This window comes from Rhopalosiphum padi, chromosome 2 (assembly GCF_020882245.1).
Source record: "Rhopalosiphum padi isolate XX-2018 chromosome 2, ASM2088224v1, whole genome shotgun sequence".
Classification (NCBI taxonomy): Eukaryota; Metazoa; Arthropoda; class Insecta; order Hemiptera; family Aphididae; genus Rhopalosiphum; species Rhopalosiphum padi.
In genome coordinates this window covers 39,363,396-39,385,267 of record NC_083598.1, presented here as the reverse complement: position 1 = coordinate 39,385,267, position 21,872 = coordinate 39,363,396, and the positions used below count along the sequence as shown (strand labels likewise).

The 21,872-nt window shown below is 25.8% G+C and overlaps 1 protein-coding gene across 3 annotated transcripts in view; it reads left to right on the top strand.

Moving 5' to 3' along the window:
* Window positions 1-9,465: 9,465 nt before the first annotated feature.
* Window positions 9,466-21,872, top strand: part of LOC132923468 (uncharacterized) — a 206,987-nt gene continuing 194,580 nt past the window's right edge. For all 3 annotated transcript variants that reach the window (XM_060987478.1, XM_060987476.1, XM_060987475.1), the window contains exon 1: window positions 9,466-9,699. In XM_060987478.1, the coding sequence (XP_060843461.1) occupies window positions 9,659-9,699 (41 nt within the window). In that variant the 5' untranslated portion in view covers window positions 9,466-9,658. The remainder of the gene's footprint in view (window positions 9,700-21,872) is intronic.

Genomic DNA, 21,872 nt, shown 5'->3' with positions numbered 1-21,872 from the left:
AATTTACATTATTTTTATCAGAATTATCGAAGCGACGACGCGTCCTCTCGTAGAACAGAGTATGATATATAGTATCTAATGACTAATAAATAAAGTAATAATAATCAATAATAAAATATTCAAATTAATAAGTATCAACAAATAAGTTAATAATAATAGGTATAGACAATGTTAGCGAAATTTGTTGTTTTTAAATTGGAAATTAATTTGATAAAAAAAAAAAAAAATTGAATCAGTCAGAATAGACAATTGGAATTAAAAATGTCAAGTGTCAAATACGACTATAATATTGCTTTTTTTTGTTGTAGAATTTATATTGTATAGTGTACCTATACAATAAACAATTCTATATTTGATAGTGCACCCAATAGCTTTATTATTTATTATTATAACTATTAGTCCTATAAGAACGTATTGAACGTAATAATTAAAAGTAATTAATACTGTAAGACATAAATAATCATAAAAGATGTTCGCTATTATCAATAGTAAAAAAATAAAATAAATATTAATATTTTTATTATAATATTATTAGGCAATTAATATTTTTCTTTTAAACCTTCCTTATTAGTTCCTTCAAACTCTTTAAATAAGAAAAGTATAGTCGTATATAGTTGTCTATATTTTATTAGTTTATTACGTGTACAGAAAAATATATAACTAATGGCGTTCACGAAACCAATACCACTAGTACTGTCAGTACTACCTAAGTATATACCCAATAAAAACCAGCGTTATTCGTGCACGTCTGTTTCAGAAATATAGGCAAGAAGAGTTGCGTGGCTCATTTTACACACTGTCGCTTGAAATCGATGACATTCTAAGTCGATGCGTATTGTATGTCACCCTACACTTTTATTCATTTCATTGTATGTTTTATAATTTATAAATCTAAAGTGATCGAATTCTTGTAGTTCTAAGCGAAATGCTAAGTTTTTGTCTGGAGATGGAATTATAGTTAATTGAAATTTAATTAATTATTGATTAGATACTTAAAGTTATAGATAACATCTCAATATGAAAAATCGATACCTACCGAAAAAAACAATTGATAGGTACTCATTATTCGTATTACCTAATATATTTACTCTTGTATTTGTATTTACTACACACCGAAAAATTGACTGTCATATCGAAATGAGATTACAACATTTGGCTATCGTTTATTATAGTTAGTTATACAGTTAGAGTTAGAGATTATTTTAAAAGAGTTTCGAATTGAGTAGGAATTTGGCTTTACCCAGTCGAGTCTAAAGAACATCGATCTTCAAATAATAGATACCTATAATATGTGTTAACTGTTAGTTACTATTTTACCAACGACGTTTAGTTTTCAGTATAATATATTGCTATATTTCATTATTGCTGCAGAGTATATTTGAGTAGATTAACACAAAAAGATATACCATAATGTATTATGAAGGCACAGTCACACAGGTTAGGATTATATTTGTTTTCTAGACGCGCGTTTTATGTCAACCTTTACGCTGTATTCACAATTTACCTTATCCTATGAATTGAATATATTAAATTTGTAAATGACGAATTACAAATATTTAGTTATGCTTATACATCTACATATTGAGTATATGAAACAACACGATATGGTAAGTTGAAAATGAGTTTTTTACTCGTCGATTTTGTTCATTGCAATTTTTTATAAAGAATTTTATTGTACATTTATACATCATCTCTACTCAGAATCGTTTTTCTTATATATATATATATATATATATATATATGTAAATAAAAATCATTGAATTCAAATTTAACATACCCATTAGAATAACCTACTCGACACTATCTAATTTATAGCAGAGCTATGCCCACTTGCTTAACGTTTTGTGTTGTCGTTTTCTGAATTTGCCGTTCTTTGTAGTCGCAACGATGAAAGGGTTAAATGTGTACCTTTGTCACTTATCTATTGTTAAATGTATACAGTACAAGTATAGGTGTTATTGTTGTAAATTGTTGCAGTGGCGCCAGAATAAATCTTCAGGTCCTGTGCAGTACTACGATATAATAATAATGCATATACTTAGGTCGCTTTATTATGTTTATAGCCCGGTCAGTGTCAGACACTTAAAATGTGGTGGTGAGGGAGTGATAATATAATATTAATATGGTCCATGTATGTAGTCATACAGGTATGAGAATGAGAAGTACACAATTAAAACAGTTTAAATGACATGTCGTCTTCTTTGGCACCACCAATGGTATAGTATAACGTATAATTTACAAATATCTATAATAGGAACCTAATAACATTGATTTTAAAATATTTAAATACTAGTATTTATAATCAATGATTGCAATAACTACTTATAACTAATAACTGAGTAGTAATAAGTAATAATCAATATGGTGAACAATATACATAATTACATAAACAATAAACCTATTACGTGTATACTACATAGACAAATAGTACATACAATTATTAAAATACATATAATTAGGTTAGTTGTTAGTGGCGGTGCACTCTTTATAGCCAAGTATTACGATATGATCTATTTATAATTTATTCTATTTATTCTATGCTTTATTGAAATAAAATAAGAGTTAACAAATGTTATGTATACGAATATGAACCATAATAAATAATAATATTATGAATAACATCACCATGGAAACTAAAGACTTACACAAAACATCTACATGATGCGATTGACATAGTTTTATATTTTTAGTTTCATAATATTCAATACAAAATGAATACGCTATAATAATAAATAGTATTTTGTATTCGTAATTTAGTGAAAAATTGCCTATATATTATGATAATTTGATATCTAATAGAAAAAAAATTAGCAAACATTGTAGTTGTTTTAATAAATTCTCCTGACAAATTTCCTCTTAGTTATATTTCATCTCATTTTACACATTTGATAACATGAATACATTTCAATCTGATTAGTTCATCAATAATTTAATAATATGTGGTTTAGTGACATTTGTCGACACAATACTGGTTTTTGATTGCCACCGTAAATCGTTTGTTGTAGTGTATTAATTATTATTAATGTTTGTGGTTTGTGTTGGTCAGTAATTTGTTTTCACATGATATAAATAATAAAGAATGATGGAACTATTTGATGGTCAGATACTCAGATCATTTATTGATCTGTTTAATTTTAATATAACATTATTATTATCTAACCTAAACCAAGAGATAAAGACATAAAGTTCAATCATAGATTGATTTAGTTTATCCTGGACCATGGTCCTTGGTCTCCAACTGTAGCGTAAGTAGGTACTAGGTAGTAGAAAGGTACTGCGTTATAGTATGTCTTAAAAATCTGTTTAAAAATGGTAGTATTTAAAAATTATATTTATTATTTTCTTTAGACTTTTAAATCAATATTTTACTCTTGGAAATATTATAGATGAATCTTTTAGTGAAATGTATGAAAACATAACGTAAAAAACGCTAATGAAATTAATACCAGAATGCATATACTATTTCGTTTTCATAAAGTACTACGTAATTATTTATAAAATAAAAACCACGCCTAAATAATGGAAATTTGAACATATATAAATAATGGAATACTATTTTAATTAGATTTAACATTCAGTCTTTAGGTAAATGCATTAAATTTAAATATGCATATATAATACATGGCTTTTATAAATGACAAAAAGTAAACATAATTTTAAATGAAATATATAGGTACCTATTTAAATATTTTTGATGTTGTTTGATGTATTCTAGTTGTAGAATAAGATTAAATCAATAAACATGTAGCATATATTAATATTATTACGCAGAATACAAACTATTTTATTGCGGCTACATAAGTTATTTTATAATCCTGTACTTGTTGGCCAAATGTTAATGCATATCACTATAATATCAGTATATCATGATAATATGTAGAGGTACCTATATATTATTTTGAACGATAATGAACAAATAGTGTTTTCATTGAATGAACAATATTGTAACTTACAAGTGTCGAACATTATTTGTTTGTTCAAAAAAACACTTGGCGAAGAATTATTATATAAATTATAAACCCGAAAGGCAAAAATAATTATGAAGTTCTGATTTTATGGTGTATCAGCAGGATTAATACAAAACTTAATTTTTTAGGTAATAATTTTACAAGCTTAAAATAATATCAAATTTTTTTAGTTTTATAATGTTTTTATTATCGCAATATAACCGATTAATGTAAATTACTGTTATTACGGACGATTTTATCCAACTATAAATATATTATTGTTGAAAAATTAAAAATAACTATTCAACATTTCAACATTTTATTTCAATATATTTGAACAAATTCATTATTTAAGAATAAAATGGGAGTAAGTAACTGAGCATGCCTGGTAAATAACCCTGTGACCTAAATAATATTTTGTATTTATTTTGAAACTGAAAATATTTTTGAAAATAATAACGTTGTGCTTATATCGAATTACAGTTGTATTTTGTTACATGACGTCTTTATCTTAGAAACTTTATTATTGTGGGTAGCAATATTTACAGCACTGTATGGCGTCGATGTAACTGTGTCACAGTAACACTACACATAATATTATTATAGCTGGTATTGAATATCCATTCTTATAAAATAATACAACGGGCAACGTAGTGGTATTCTCAAAATCTTTTAATAGTAAGGAATAGAAAAATTGATTATAAAATTTACCATTGAGAAACTATACAATAACAACAGAATATAGAATATATTATAATTAATTTCAATAATTATTATTTTAACTAAGCATCATAAATAAAAAAAATATATTGTTTTTTTTTCTAAAGTATACCTGTTATTTATAAAATATGATCGTAATTTAAGGTAATACTAAATATTTTGCAGGCCGGACTTTGAATTTTATATGGGTTATGTTATTTTTTACAAAGAATTTAATATTATGTGTATTTAATTTTGAAAACAGTTTTTTGAACTACAACTATTCTTTATGAGTTTGAATTTGAATTGCATTATTTTACAACATTGTCAATTTTTTTTTTGAACTTATTCTCAAAAAAATTAATTCATCGAAAGCGAGTTTAACAAATTACATGAAATTGCATAGACTTTTAATGAGTGTGATAAATATGTGCATAAATAATGACTTTTACTTATAATTAATAAATCAATTTTTGATAGAAAGAATTTTGTCTACTATTTGATTGTGTAAAACTGAAAAAAAAATTGTTTTGTTTATTTTTATAGAAATAGTAAATTTACTTAAATTTTTCCAATATACATCAAGACACTATTATTTGATCTTATAATAATTTTAGATATTATAAAGTTTATACTTGATTTTTTTTACGTTTGGAAAAAATTTATACCGTTAAGTATCGGTATTTTCCGGAATCTTTATTCTATAATTATAAGAACTGAATCCGAACTTGGAACTGAATTCATTTTTAAAAGAATTGAAACTGTAACCGAATAAAATTATAAAGATTTCAAGTCCTAGGTCCACGCCTTTGGTGTTCACCTGTGTTTGTCATTATTTTGTAACGGACCGAATGATACCAAGGCGATACCCTACACCACCGCCATTAATTACGAAATTATTAAGTAAATTTATATTACCCTAAAAGTAGTAAGTGTTTTTATAATATTATATAATATATTATTTTTTTTAATGTTTAATTTGAAAAGTACATGCTGTATTTGAGCGAAATGCCCGTAAATAATTTAAATAAATAAATAAATCATTTGGTCTACGAAAATATATTATTTGGAGCGTGGATGGTGTAGTCATCTCCTGCCAGTCAGTGGCGGCGATTTGGGGTACCCGGTGAGAGACATACCATTCAAACTCTGAACAATGTAGATTTGAATACTTAAGAATATCCGAATATAAAAACTTCAGATTTGTCATGAAAAAATAAAATCAGATACAATTTTATCATAATAACCTATATACTGAGTGTGATCGGTCGTCTTATATTAAAAAGCGAAAAAAGTACTAAGCAGCTGGGTACTCACTACTCTCAAAGTAAATGCGGTAATATGCTAGATAAAATTAAAATTTCCATTTAATAGTTCAGACTTTACTTTATAGGCTATTATCTATTTATACACGAAAACGTCAGTATAGTATAAGTAGCACAGTTGTCCAATCCGACCCTATAAGGGGGGAGTGGGAGAATGGTTTAATCAGTATGTATATTGTATATAGTCGTGTATGTGAACATTGTGTAGAACGACCAGAATATTGATTTGAGGTGATATGCTGTGTGCTATAATATATTATCAGCATAGAAGAGCGGTTTGTTTACTACGATAACCGACGGGTACACAATGTATTTTCAAACCCGAGTAGAAAATTAATGTGGCGCCAGCCGGGTGAACTGAATTGCGGATTCAAACATGTATATATATAATGTTATACAGGGCGAACCATCGAATTTTCCGGTTTCTCGTGTAGTCGGTCCAGGAAAATACGGCAGTTCGTTCTGTAAATATATGGTGGCAAGGGTAATTATTAGCGTTTTACGTTATTTCCTCCGCTGCTCCTGTTATAAACTATCGCGCCGGGTGGTTTTTTTTTTCGGACGTCTCTTGTAACTTATTCCGAGCACGGCGCCTGATATAAAAGCTATAGAAACGTATTGCCCTTTCCCCGATCTCCCGAAAACTAGCTTCATTACTACAATACGTTTGTTAAGGTGATATCATGAAGTTATATTTATTACATTATTACAATCTAATAGTATAGTGTAGAAGAACTTTACGTTTTAACAGCTGATGCAATTGGTAAAGGATTTTCGTATAGACTTGTCATTTTTTCGAAAAGTAATTGTACTTGTACAAAATTTCGATTTGATGGATTAAAACATTTAAAACACTTATATTATATATTATAAATAGTATACTTAGGAAACTCGGAGTAGGATCTAAATCCAAAAATAATACTTATTCAAATTTTTTATGTATTTTGCGTAAATGATATATAATATAAACAAAATAAATTACAAGGGGATTTTAAATGTATATTATAGACACTTTATCATATAGATATTCAAAATAGACAAAAAAATATAAGTAGTGAAGGTTTTGTTTTTATTTATAGAGGCATCTTAAATAATTTGTAAATTTTAAATATATCTAAGGGGGAGAGTTTGGTGGTGAGGGTAAACTTTAGATATTCAAATGGAACAATATTCATTGTGTTTTGCAAATATCATGTGAAGATATTTTTAAATTTATTTTAGTGATTGAACAATATTAATTTTTGTAAGACTATGCTTGAGAGCGATTTTAAGTTTTTAGAAATAGCATTTTAACCATTATACACGTGTGATGGACGACACTGTAATTTATTTAGCTACTTAACGGCGTGTGTTCGAAATGTTACTTCATAAAACTTACATACTACAAATTTACTATATTAATTAATTTTGTTCAATCACTAAAATATAATATATAAATGTCTTCAAATTATATTTACAAAAAACCGTAGAAATTCTAATTTGAATTTTTAAAGTTAATATCCAAAACGGTTTAAGCCAAACACTCTCTTCTTACGGAAATATTGTAAAAATATAAAAATTATTTCTTATTATAAAAAACTTATACAATATATCTATTTTGAATAATCAGGTATTTATAGTATAATAAAATGGCTATTACATACATTTTGAATCACTCTGAATAATGTATATATACATATTGTAAATTTCTAATTTATATCTTTTGATGCAATTAAAATATGTACTAAGTATTTGGATCTAACCTGAGCCTAGACGGAAACCATAACTATGATGCTATTAAACATGATGTTATAGACATAAATAGGACCTATAATTAATCAAAAATAACGTATCTAGTTAATTGCAGTTTTGGGAATGTATGTTTAATTTGATGTAGGTGTTTAGTATTTATATTATATAAAAATAAAACATTATTCATTTTGCGACAGTCGCATGAAAGTAATATGTAAATGCATTTATAAAATAAGCGTTTGGCAAACATCTTCTCATGAATAGAAATGTTAAATTAATATTCGTATTTGTTGAAAGGGGGTGGCATCTAGACAATAGGACAAAGTACCATATCTTCTAACTATAAAAATGTTTTGGTGCTTCTGACTGTCTTTCGAAACGCAGATAATTAGTAGGTACCTTCGTTTTTACGTCTCATTAAAATTTATCTTTCTAACAATGAACATTAGCTTGTATAATAGATAAATATTATTTGTTAACCTTCACTCTGACAGTATATGATAAATAAATAACACCAAGGGTGAAAAAGCAGAAAGTCGAGCTAGAATCTTTAGAATGTTTCGGTTCCGGTTTTAGTTAGGTTATTGAATTTTAATATTTTGAGTTTTGATTTCAGTTTCAGTTTTAATTTTTGTACAGAAAATGTGCTTAAAGTGTAAATACGAATAAGAGTAACAACTAATAATATAATATAAAATGTAAATTAATAGTAAAGTCATAATGGATTTTATTATTTAATTTATACTGAAATATTGTAATTTTACAATTAATATATTAATTTTCAAGAACTAATAATGAATGAATAAATAAAATTTGTTTTTATAAAAAAACAAAACAATTTTTACTACTATATATAGGAGCGTCATTTAATGGTATCTTGAGAAAATTTTATAATAGCTAAGGTCATTTCTGATTTCAAAATGTCAAAATGTGTTTGGAAGGTTCCAGTATCAATATTTAAAATGTATTGATAATGTGATATATACTTTTGATTGCGCGTTTCCAATTCGAATTATAACGATAATAGTTATAACCGTATATATAAAATATGTAGTCGGCACGTCGATACCGAGTGGTAAGTGTATATTATACGCATACGCACAATGGTTACCGTGTACAATGTTAGGGTATATAGTGTTGGTGGTATGAGGGGAAGGAGAAACCTTTGAGAATATTATAATATAGTTAGCTGCGCGTGATGGCTATAGGTGAGCGCGGGACGAACCGTAATAATTTTTGGGTGTTGGGGGGGGGGGAGAGGGTAGCAGTGTAGCACTAAAGCAAAGTGAGTTACGTGCAACAAAGTTTTTAATATAATTTAAAATAATAATATTATATGGTAGGTACCTATATAACGACGACGTGACCGCCGAAAACGCGTTTGACCGGCCAACGTCGCCGCCGCCTGTCACCCGTCCCGCCAAAGAGACCAATCTTTTCGCGTGACCCTTTGGCCCGATGATCGTATGTGTGTGTGTGTGTGTGCTCGCATATGTGTGTCTCGGACGGCGATCAACCCACTCCCGCGGCGGACGGGCAGACAGAGCTGTGTATCGCCGCCTTCGCCTTTCCCTGTTCCACGCGCGACGCCGGTTCGCCTCCGCCGAGACACGCGGCGCTTACACATACGCAAACGCGTAATACATAAACAAGCGAGCGAGTGAGCGAGCGCGCGCGCGGTCGATTGAACAGCTGTTCTCCCTCCACCCGTCGTGGCCGATCACGGATCGCGACCACCGTCATGTGTGCGCCGCGTTTTCCGTCTTCAGTCAACCGCTTTCCGTCGATCGGCACGTGTGTCTTCTCGTTTTGCCGTCGTCGCGTTTACGCATTTTATCTGTTTTCGTCGATTTCGCAAAGTGCATCGTACGGTTTTCCTCAGACGTCGCGGTATGAAGTGAACCGCGTATTATTTTACTCTCGCCGTCGAAACCGTCTTCGTGCCGGATCCGAAAAATGCTGGGAGTTTTCAAAAAACGCTGGAAGCCCAAAAACAGGTGTGTTTTTTGTTATCGTCATCGCATGTTATCACTGCCGTTTTTAAATTACTACCACCTGTCGTGCTGTGCCCATGGATATAATATGCATCATACCAAAAATTAAGAAAATACTAAAATCGTTATTGGTAGACGCGAATGTAATTTTTAGCCCGTAGTACCAAGACAAAATTTGGTTGCTTTTCTCAATGGCTTTTCGAAGTTGTTATGATAATAAGGTTTGCCCATAGAAAAATAATGATGAAGGATGCTGAGCGTTGAAACAACCAACATCGGTATTTCATCGGGTTCTGTTTTTATGTTATTGTGTAATATATGTCTATCATCTATAGGAAATTTTTACGCTATTTAGCGTAATTATGAAATCATAACTTTAAATATTATAATTAAATAACATTTGTATTATACAATCATTTTTTTTTTTTTTAGTGTTTAAAATGATGTTTTCCATTTTTTATTAACACTAAAAACGTTTTAAAAAAAATTTCAAAAACTCGACATCTTGAATAGTTTTTAAAAATGTGACGATCGATCCAGTCCTCCGTAAACCCTACTGAATATTTAAATACTTAAATACTTGAACTTTTAGCAAATTCTATATTAGTAGAATCCAAGTGTAGACTGTAGAATTATAGATTTTACTTTAAGAAGTATGAAAAGTTGTAATTTTATTATAAATGTTTTTATTGTAATTGTTATACTTATACATCAGAGCATTGCTAAAGCTCTTCAATAAATCGCCAAATGGGACACGGGTTAAGTATAGCTAATATATCATATCATTGTATTAAAATTTATGAATTTACCGTGTATTCGTGTAAATATTTTATCTATTATTGCAGAAATGCAGAATACTAAACAAGTTGTAGTTATTACTAAAGATGTACATTTATATAACTTTATAGTAGTATTTATAATAAGTAATACTACAATTTACTCATCGAAAAATCAACCTTTATAAATCTCAATAGATTGAAACTAATATTTTTAAATGTATAATAAAACTTTCATAATATATTATAATATTAAATATTTAACTATATTTTAAGATTTTAATAAATGTATATGGTTGATTTTAAATAATAATTGTACCTCCTATACTTATATATTGACATATTGTTCAATAATTTAGATGGTTATAGGTAGGTACAACTTATTTACTATCGAACTGTTGTTATTCTGGTAATTTCAACTTCAGGAGTTTTGAATAGGTAGGTATTTTTTAATTTTAATTTTATAATTAAACGTTGTTAAACATTGTAATTTGTACCCTTAAAATTTAATTTTTACACAATATAGTATATACACTATAGGCTAATACAGCTTTAGATTTTGAAGTCTTTATTTTTTGAAATTAAAAAAAAAAAAAAGAAACTGGAAATTTTTTTGTGATTTTGTTGACGAAATATAGTTTATAATATAGGTTTTAAATCTGGAGTATTTTGGACTTAATGAAATATCGTTTATAGAACAGGCAAATTTATTGGTAGTTGGAATATATAGTTCGTAAATTTTACATTCACATTTTTTATTTAATTTTGTTAGTAAGGTTTTGCTACTTTGTATGGTCAAGCTACTTTTAAGTTAGGAAAAATCCTTTTTATTGAAAATGAAAAACATTAGTTTAAGAAAAATTAAAACTGTACAAGATTTTTAGTTTCTATTTAGAATGAGAAAATAAATGATAATGTTTAATATTATGGCATAGGTTATAAGGACAGCATTAAAGTTAACTTAAGATATAATAGCCTTTTTTTACATTTATAAATCGAGGTTAGGGAGTGGTACTGAGGTTAATCATTTCATCCTTCCCCCCAACCCCATCATTTATTTGAAAATAAACGCACAAGTTATTGTCAAGTTAGGAATTAAAAACAATTAAAACCTTTTTACAAATAATATTATAATAATATTGAGGTTTCTTTAATCTTCGGTTTTGTCTTAGGCTTATAATAAATTTGACAATACTACGTAAGTCGCATGGTTTGCTTGCTGTCTGTCCTTTTTTCTTCTTCTTTGTTTTTATGACTGTGGTTATGAGGTTACTTATTATCTATATAGGTTTCCTATTTGTTTTTAGAGCTCATTTTAATATTGACAAAGTTATCTGGCATTGGGACAGCTGCTGTCTCGGTTTCTGCGCATCTTCTTTTGGTATTTAATGCATCATACTTGAAGAGTGATGCTCGGCATCGTTGGTAGGGTTTTCACAGTATTTACGCACGACGGAGAAGTGGCTTTTTCGAAAATATGCTATAATAATCTCGGTATAAATATAGGACATATTATACACAATAATTGGACTTAAAGTATGTTATCAAATTATTAGTATTAAAATATTTAATGTATAAAATAATATTAGTTTAAAGGAGAATGGATAAAATATAAAAATAAGAAAACAATGATAAAATAAAGTCACTAGTATAGATTAAAATAATTCGGGCAATAATCATTGTTGCACAATAATCCTACACATATGAATTGAATTGATATATTGACAAGTTTAAAATTGCGGTATTTTATAATAATCAAATTTCCATAATTACTTTTATATAGGTATTTAATTTTAATACATTTGGTTTATTTAAAAAACGCCGATTTAATAGGTAACTAATATATTTTAGATAGGCTCCATATTAAACTGAATGTACGAAACTACGAAGGAATACAAATTGTATTATTATATTTTGTAGATTTATTTTAGTCAAATTACCTTCTAAGTACCTAATATTATTAGATTTATTTCATTAAAAAAATATAGTTCCATTTTATTTACAAACTATAATAATATAAAATAAAAAAATTGGAAATTAATACGTCTGGTAGTTTTATTATTATATACGGATTGTAAATGTACAGATTATACATTGTATGTTATATACTTGAATTTAAAGTAAAATACTTAAATGTAATGATCAATGATTTCATTATAACAAAATATTGAAAAATAAAGACGTCGTTACGCTCTCATGACTTTTTTTTAAGTTGTAAAAGTAAATAATACAGAATATACGTAATTGTATAACTTGTAAGCACTAAGCAGGCATAGAAAGTTAATACAAATTACAATGTATTGTATATAGTGTGTACTATGTGCAGTCACTGCGATAAATTAAACTATAAACTAATTATTTATTTTGAAATTTATGGAAATCTATAACTGTATAAGTAGTTATTAATTGTGTATCTTTTTAGGATAAATATATACATACATGATACATATATTATATATTATGTAGTATAAGAGCAATAAAGTTATTGTTTTACATGCAAATAATATTAGCGACTCGTAATATGATTTATAATAGTAGTGAAAATGTGACATTTAGGGTGGGTATATATTTTCGTCATCGAAGTTAATAATTATTGCATATTTATAATACCGGGGTCATAGTATTTTTTATTTTGGAAGCTTATTTATATATACATATATATATTTATATATATATATATTAATATTATATTATGTATAATAATGATATATTTGAATATATCTTTATGCCATACATATTAACTATTAGTACCTAAAATTTTTATTTTTAATTGTATTTAAATAAACATAATTATTATGGTGTAGTGGATTTAATTAATACTTACATTGGTTAAATGTTCTAATAAGTCAAGTATTGAGTAAATATTTTTAAATTGGGTGTATTTATAATAAATACCAAATATTTTTTATAGTTTTAAAATATGATACAGAATGATAAAAAATGATTTGTTGGATTATTAAATTGTATAAACCATATACGTATTTATCTAGAAATAAAAATTGAATAGAAATAATAATTGTGCTTTGATTACATGATTTAAAATTGATTTAGTTGGAAATCACGCAAAATCATTTCTACTCTATTTTAATGCTTTAGATTATAAGTAAAAATATTTATTAAATTTAATATTATATTTTATAATAAAAAATAATTATGTATAAATGTGTAATAGTAATTTTATATATTACTAATTTTCGATGTTCTTTAACTAGTTTATACTAAGTTTTATGAAAATATCTTTATAAATAATATTTCTGATATTCCTGGAATATCTCTATGTGTATTTATTTTGAATGAGGTGTTTTAATAAATCAAAAAATATTTAGGGATATTGTCAGATAAATATTGATAAATTAAAGACTTTGTATTGCTTTTAAAGATTTATTGTATTCGCGAATTATGGAGTAGGTCTGCGAAACGAATTATTGATCTCCCCGTGACCTCCAAAAATAACTAGGTCAGGTTGTATATATTTTTGTTTTGATATGGCACATAATGGGTACTTAAATAGTGTTATTAGACATTACTTATACCAATTTGCATTTTTCAGAAGCTCAAAAAACGTTACTTATTAATTGTTTTTTTTACTAATTATACCGTCATACCATAAATGCAGAGTTAATTTACTAATGCATTTTGATTGCACTCGTCCTATGATAAAACTCAGTATTTATCATATTTAGTATGGGCTACGTTCTTATCAAATTTTTATTTTTATGACACCAGTAGCCTTGCTTACAAATTTTTATCAATTATATATGTAAAATACGATTAAATTAGTACAACCTAACCTCGTAATTAATTAAACATTTTATAAAAAAAAAAAAACAATAAAAAGACGAAGAAAATAACATACTAATTATCAGTTATTATTGAAATACATAGTTGATAGTTTTAAAATAGTTATAGATTAGGATGCTACCAAAAACATAAAACACAACTAGCGAGCTGATAGATTTTGTCATTTTCTTATCTATTATAGTACTATAAATCATTTATGATTTTTGCAGAATCTGTCTTAAAAAAAAAAAAATTAGTAGTCAAATAATTTAAATTTTTTAATAAGCCATTGTTAAATAAAGTTATATGTAGGTAAACGGGAACTTTTTTTTTAGTGTACCATTTAAATCATAACATTATATTATTCTCGTACAGTAGAATTCTTTGACCGAATTCTGTGATCTGATAATTTGAAAATTCCAACACTAATAAAATTGGATAATTGGTTTGAAGGTGGGAGATACCATTGCAATATAATAGAAAGGTATAACTCTCCTAAAATTTGTACGTCTTATTATAATATTATAACGGTAGAAATTTTTTCTAAATAGACCCTAGGTACTATTGTTTTTTCAAACGGAGTAAGACGTTATTTAATTTTTAGTTTGTTGTATGTTTATATGTTTTTTCGTGGGAAATAGAATTATAATAAATAAAATATATCAGATTTAAAATATTAAACTATGTGAGATTAGTCTAAATATTTTTAAAATTGGATTGCAGTGAATGAACAAAATTAAATACGTATTGAAAACAGTTATTTTTATATTAGATAAAATGTTAAAAACTTATATCTAAGATTCAAGCATTTTATATTTACATTGAAAACTCTGTGAAATTTTTAACTTAAGAAAAATTTGCAAACATTTATAATTTTATAGAATTTTGTAAAAATTTAAATTTTAATGTTTATTAAAAAAATCGTCTGATATGTTTTTATTTAAATTGTTTTAAAATGTTTTATAGAACATTGTATCATATTTTTAAGCTATTTTACCAATGGCTAAAAATAATATATTTAGCCATGATTTTACTGAACATAAACAAACTTTTTTTAAAAAAAAAAAATCTATTATAATTAATTTAAATATTTCGAAAATGTAAGCTTATCACGTGGTTATACTATTATAATAGTATGTACTGCATATTTTCTACCTCCGATCAACAAAGTACCGACTATATCCAATCTTTTATCCAGTAACTACTAAGATTGAAGCATTTTTACTGCTTCAAAAGTCAATAACACCAAAAAAAAAACACTCACGTCGTTGTAAAATAAATATACACTACACCCATCATTCTGTTAATGTAGTAATGATGTAAAATAACTACAAAAATATTAATATTTAATACAATAGGTACCAATGAATCTCTCATTTGGAGTTTACTGTATCTTTTTCATTCAGTTATCTAATATGATAGCATATAACAGAAATCTTAACAATGCGGGTTCATTGGTTTACCAATAATTTAAAATATAATAACGCTGCGTGGGTGTACCTACTATAGGATTCACCCTTTTTTCTTTATGTTATGTATACAATATATGAACTCTTGTTCTTTATAAATTTATCCAGATTCAGGTCCTGCAAATAATTTGCATTTTATTGTTGGCAAAATTTTTTGCACACAATAGCAATTGATAGTGTATTGCGTGGGTATGAAATTCTCGTAAACCCTTTACTTCTATATTGTGTAGATACCTACTGTAAATATTACACTTATATGGATATGAAACTGATCATCTGTGAATATTAAGTGTTAAATTCGATTATTAGTGGCTTTTAAAATACATTACAAAGACAACTTTATGATTAAATCAGTTTTTAAAAGAAGAATGTGATTTTTAGCTAAAAAAAATGGTAAAAAATTATTACTTTAAACATTAATTGATGCACTTATTTTATAACATTATTTGGTAAAATCGTGTTATGGGATATATTATCTGCTTATTACGTCGCACTCATAGCAGTATATTATTTAAATTGAATAAATAGATGTTCTAAATTAATTTAAATTTTATATGTTTATATTAATTATAAATGAATATATTCAATAATACAATAAAGTAAAACAAAAATAAAATTATGGTATTTTAGTTTGGTATGGTTATAGTTTAGTATAAAAATGGTAGGATTGCGAGGTGAATTTTAAATATTAAAAGAAAAGTTACTAATTAAAATGTCATTGCTACATTTTACTGTTTATTATTTTAGATTTCTATAGTTTAACTTGTGCCAAATGATGCACATGTTATTAATAACACATTTGGCACATGTCCATTGCAGAAGTGTGTAATTTATTTTTTTTTACATTCCTTCTCAAGTTAGAGATAGATTTATTCTTAATTCTGTGTTTTGAGTACAATTTAATTTATATCGTTGTTTAAGTAGGTACGTGTGTAATGTGTATATAAAATGTCCTTTATTTCAACATTTTTACCCTCTGAAATAGGTATACTTTTAATATTAATTAAAGACATTTTTGCTTATTGCACTTGTTGAAATTATTATATACTTTGACTAAGTCATATTATTTTTATATTTTATGACCCTGTTTTTAAAGCATAAAAATACTACTAGCATAGCATAGTGTACTGTATCTGCCGTGGATTCAATATTAAAATTTTAAATACTAGTGTACGGCGTAGGTATTTATATTATATACATACGATAGGGGTCATAAAAGTGGTTTAGAAAAAGTCATTGGTGTGATAATTGACTGCATATGCCAATTACGGTTAAAGATATTTATAATCTCTAAATATTGAGTCTAATGAAAACTATCTCTGGCAGTATTTTTTTTTCATTTATATTCCATTTTAATACCATTTCTTCTTACGTAGTGTAAAACTCAATCATAATTGCATACCTAACAATGGATAATGTTTACTAAATTTTGGGAATCTAAATTAATGGGTTGAAATTAATAATATGCTAAACTGCTTATGTTATTTTCCTATTTTTCTTTCTTAATATTTACGCTGGCCATTGAACTGTATAATAACACAATTTTAACAATTTTACTAATTGCATTAGATTTAAAAAAAATTCGGAAAACATATTTTCAATACATACATATTTAAAAACCGGTTGAATTGATTGAATTAAGGCAACCACGATACAGGTAAATTACCTAACGTGGATTGCTGCTGATTGTTTTTGAATTAATGGCTTCAGTAAGTTATTGTATACTTATATTATACTCATATCGCGTATAGTATTATAACCGACCTTACAGTTACTCTAATGCAATTGTATAAATGTGGTAATAAATATTGAGAAGTTTTTCGAACCAGTTTTTCATCAAAACACCAACAATTTGTGTACTAATCTCCATTATAAATGGTATATACCATATACATAGGTATCTATATTATATAATGTGTTTAAAAATGTGAGTATACCTATTAGGTACCTATATTGTATAAAATAATATCAATAATAACATCGTTACTTTGGATTGGCTATATTTTGATGGTTGACGAGTTTTCACATAATTACATATGTATATTATAGTTATTTGTTTATCGTAAGAAATAATAATTATGATTATGCAAATTTGCTTATCATTATTGACGTTTATTCTAAAAAAATAAAAACCTTTTATGATTCAAACCAAACTTATAAGGTTTATGTCTCCCCAGGGGTTTCGAAAATATGTTTCAGAAAAACTCTTTTTTTTTTTTTAAATTTAATAATATTAACCAGTTCGAAAATATTATAATATATATTTTTATGTTGACTCTGTTGATTAATTAAAAATTTAGTGTATACAATATATATAACTGAGTATACCTGTATTTTTTCAAAACAAGTTTTGCCATTATTATATTTATAAAAAGAATTTTGTATTTCTGTGTATTTAGATTACCTAATCATTATTTATGTATATTTTTGTATGTTTATACATAGGATTTTTTTTATTTCGAAATTATAAAAATGTTGTTTTAAATTATAGTTACCTATAGGTTATTAGTATGAGGATGCATCTTAAAGGAGTTATTAACTCTCAAATCTAAAAAATTAAATAAATAAACATTAGAAATACCTATAATATCTAATATACATTTTTAAATTTTCAATAATTATTATTAAAAACTCAGGGTTAATTTTCAATTAATTACAAGTATTTAAGTTCTATAGCACTAAGGATTTATAATACTTATTCTTAATCTATAGCTAGGGCTGTTCAAAACAATTCATTCAGTTTTAAAGGGTTATATATTTTAAGTTTTTATGTTTATTGTGATGATTGATACCTTACAATACTAAATAAAATAATACTATATTATGCAATTTTTAATACGATACTTCTAAATGTTTTGTATGATTTCCTTTATTAGTTATACGAACGATATCTAATCGGTAGTCAAATTTATCCCATATACTTTGTCAAGCATATATATTTAAATATATATAATAATTATAAAATTACAATAACATTACTAAAATCATTATTTTTTGTATAAATATCTCATTTCGTTTACATTTAAACCTAAAATTATACCTATGGATTTTCGATATTTTTATACTGTTAAAAATGTTAACGGATTTAATAAAAAAATTGGCTTACAATTAAAAAATTTTTTTTTTTGATATTTTTTAATTAGGATAAGAACTAGGTATTTATGAGTTGTACTAATTTTATTAAAAGATAGGTTAGGTAGTTTTTTAAGTATTCGTTATCAAAATATCAAATGCCTGTTTTTTAATTAACGAATTTGCATATAATAGGTCTGTTAACTGTAAACTCATTTTGATTAATTAAGACTATTTAATTATGTTCTTTGTTGCTCCATTCATTAGACTATATTTTAATGATATAATATATTCGGTGAGTTGAAAGTAGTATTACTTTTATTCTTTATCGACATTATCGATAATGATTAATATGCTAAGTATATTATTTTATCTTCATACAATATTAGTTTTATGTTTAATTGTTAACATCTAAAATATTTAAATAAACAACTATATTAGACTATATTAAACTGTAATTTTGGTTATACAATTTTATTTTTGGTATTAAAGTATACTTTTTTAAAATTTACAATATTGTTTTTGATATTTTTATGGTTTTAAGAAAGATATAACTAACTAATTAATAATTATTTTCTAAAAACAATTCAGTATTAACAAACGCGTACTATACGTATACTACTATATAAAAATCCACGTAGATTCCCATCTATTTTTATCTATTGTGTATTTCGATAAAAGTCAGTTTTTTTATAATAATAATAAGTCATTATTTTAAAAAAAAGTCTTGGGGTGCATATTTTTTTACAATTAGGTGAAATTCTGTACTTATACAATAACTACAATGTAATTATATAACTATGTAGTTATATAATATTATATATTATCTATAACATTAATTAAATATACAGTATAAGTTACATTTAATCAATGTATATAATTTAAATTATTTGTAATAATGTAATTAATTCACTTAAAATGTTTATATGGTATATTGTAAGTTAGGTAAAACTAACTTATGCTTCTTTTTCGTTTAGTTGAGCTATACAATTCTGGTGCTGAATAAAAAAATGCAGAAATAAGTAGGATAACTTGGTATTTGGTACTCAAATTTAATTTAAAAAATACTTTAAGCATACATAATACAATTATTATTGTGTGTCATTTTTGGCAGTGAAATATCTCTCACTTAATAATATTAATTTTTGCGATAATGTTGTAAGTATATGGTTAAAACTGCAATCGTTAAAAATAAATAAATAGAAACAATATGTATACTCTAATCAATCAATTTAGATGATCGTTTGTTTATCGGTGAAGGGTGTTAATGCTATTATCGACCGTTTGCCAACTCATAAAAATCTCTGGATTCAATTTAAATGAAATATTCTATTGAAATCTATTTTGTCCATTACCTATTCTCTTGTAGTTTTGTTGGTTGTTTTTACGACTCTTTTAAAAATCAAATAAGAATATAAAAGTGTAATATGAGTATTCTGGTGACCTTATATAATTATAATATAAACAATTTATTGTATGAACAACTTGTCTGGTGAAATAAATAGATGAGTTATCATATAGTGTTTTTGTCTATTATTATCATATTGTAAATGGTCTTGTCCGCTGTCAAGAACAGATTATATGAGTTGGATAGATCGATATTACTTAAGGGTGCGTATGCGAGTGTGGTTTGTTTGTTAGAACTAAAAAAATGACAGAAAGTAAACTTTTCAGTTAGTTTTTCAGGTAAATAGTTGTAAACATTATTTATATATAGTGTATTATACTACGTGCTTGGTGTTTTAGAACAAATCACTTAAACTCAGAATTTATCGCTATAGGTGTTTACAATTATTTTTTAAAATTTTTCTAACTTATATTGTGTAATAAATTAATTGCTTAGGTATAGTGTATATAGTGTGTTTACTGTTTAACGCTATACCTATAAATTACGAAAATGTATTTTGTTATGTTATTATTAATAATATTATTTAATATATTTCAGTTTAGATATGTTGGTATGCATAACTTATCATTACACGAATATTTACAATATAATTTAATAATTTAAACACTTAAAATAATATATTTTTTCTAAAACGTTGGTTATGGTTGTGAATTGTGATCTCCAAATGATTTCTGTATTTACTAAATATTGAGACATAATAATATATACATGCTAATATTATTTTTCATAAATTAAAGTACCATTTTAATATCTTAAAACTCAAAAGTAAGTAATAAATTAAATATTGTAGGTACATGAAATTTCCTTTTTAATATTCACTTATTTTCTAATTTATTCTCGTCACGTTTTTTTGTTTTACAACATCTATGCAGGTAAATAATTTGTATGACAACTTATTAAACCAGTATAATTATAATATTAAATTATCAATAAATGAAATATTTCGAATAATTTTAGTGTTTTAGGTACTAAAGATTCACTACTTGATATTGTCTTACAATACTAATTTTTAAAATATTACATAAAAAAATAATACTGACTATTAAAATATAGTGGTTATTGATGTATTATGTCATTCAATTAAAATGCAATACAAATTCATATAATAATTTGAATAAGATTATTAAAACTTTAACCATAAAATAAAATAACATCAATCACAATAAAAATGCCCTACAATATCTAAAACTAGGGTTTTTGTGTGCAGTTGTTCATACCTATAAAAAAAACTTATTAGCATTGAAATATAAACAACATAAACAATTTAAATTTATATAAAAATTAATCTATTAAATTACCTACAATCTACATGTTGACCTTATTTATAAAAACCACTACTTATTAGAATATCAGCAGTGATAACCATAAAATATGTTCCGCTATTGTTTACTAGGAAGTCCGTGGACCGTGAAAGGCAATATGATGAGGACACAGGTGCTTATAACCAATAATTTTTTTTATATATTTATAAACACCTGTCTACTAATTGAGTGGTAAAATTTCTTTTAAAAAAATCATTGTTTTTTTATTATAATGTAGGGCTAGCAATGTATTGGTTAAATTTAAAATAGCTAGTAGTTATGCATTTTATAATAAGACAACTTCCGATTACCATACATTTTTGAGTATTAAAAATTGCATGCAGATATTATACACTAATGCAAACAGTTT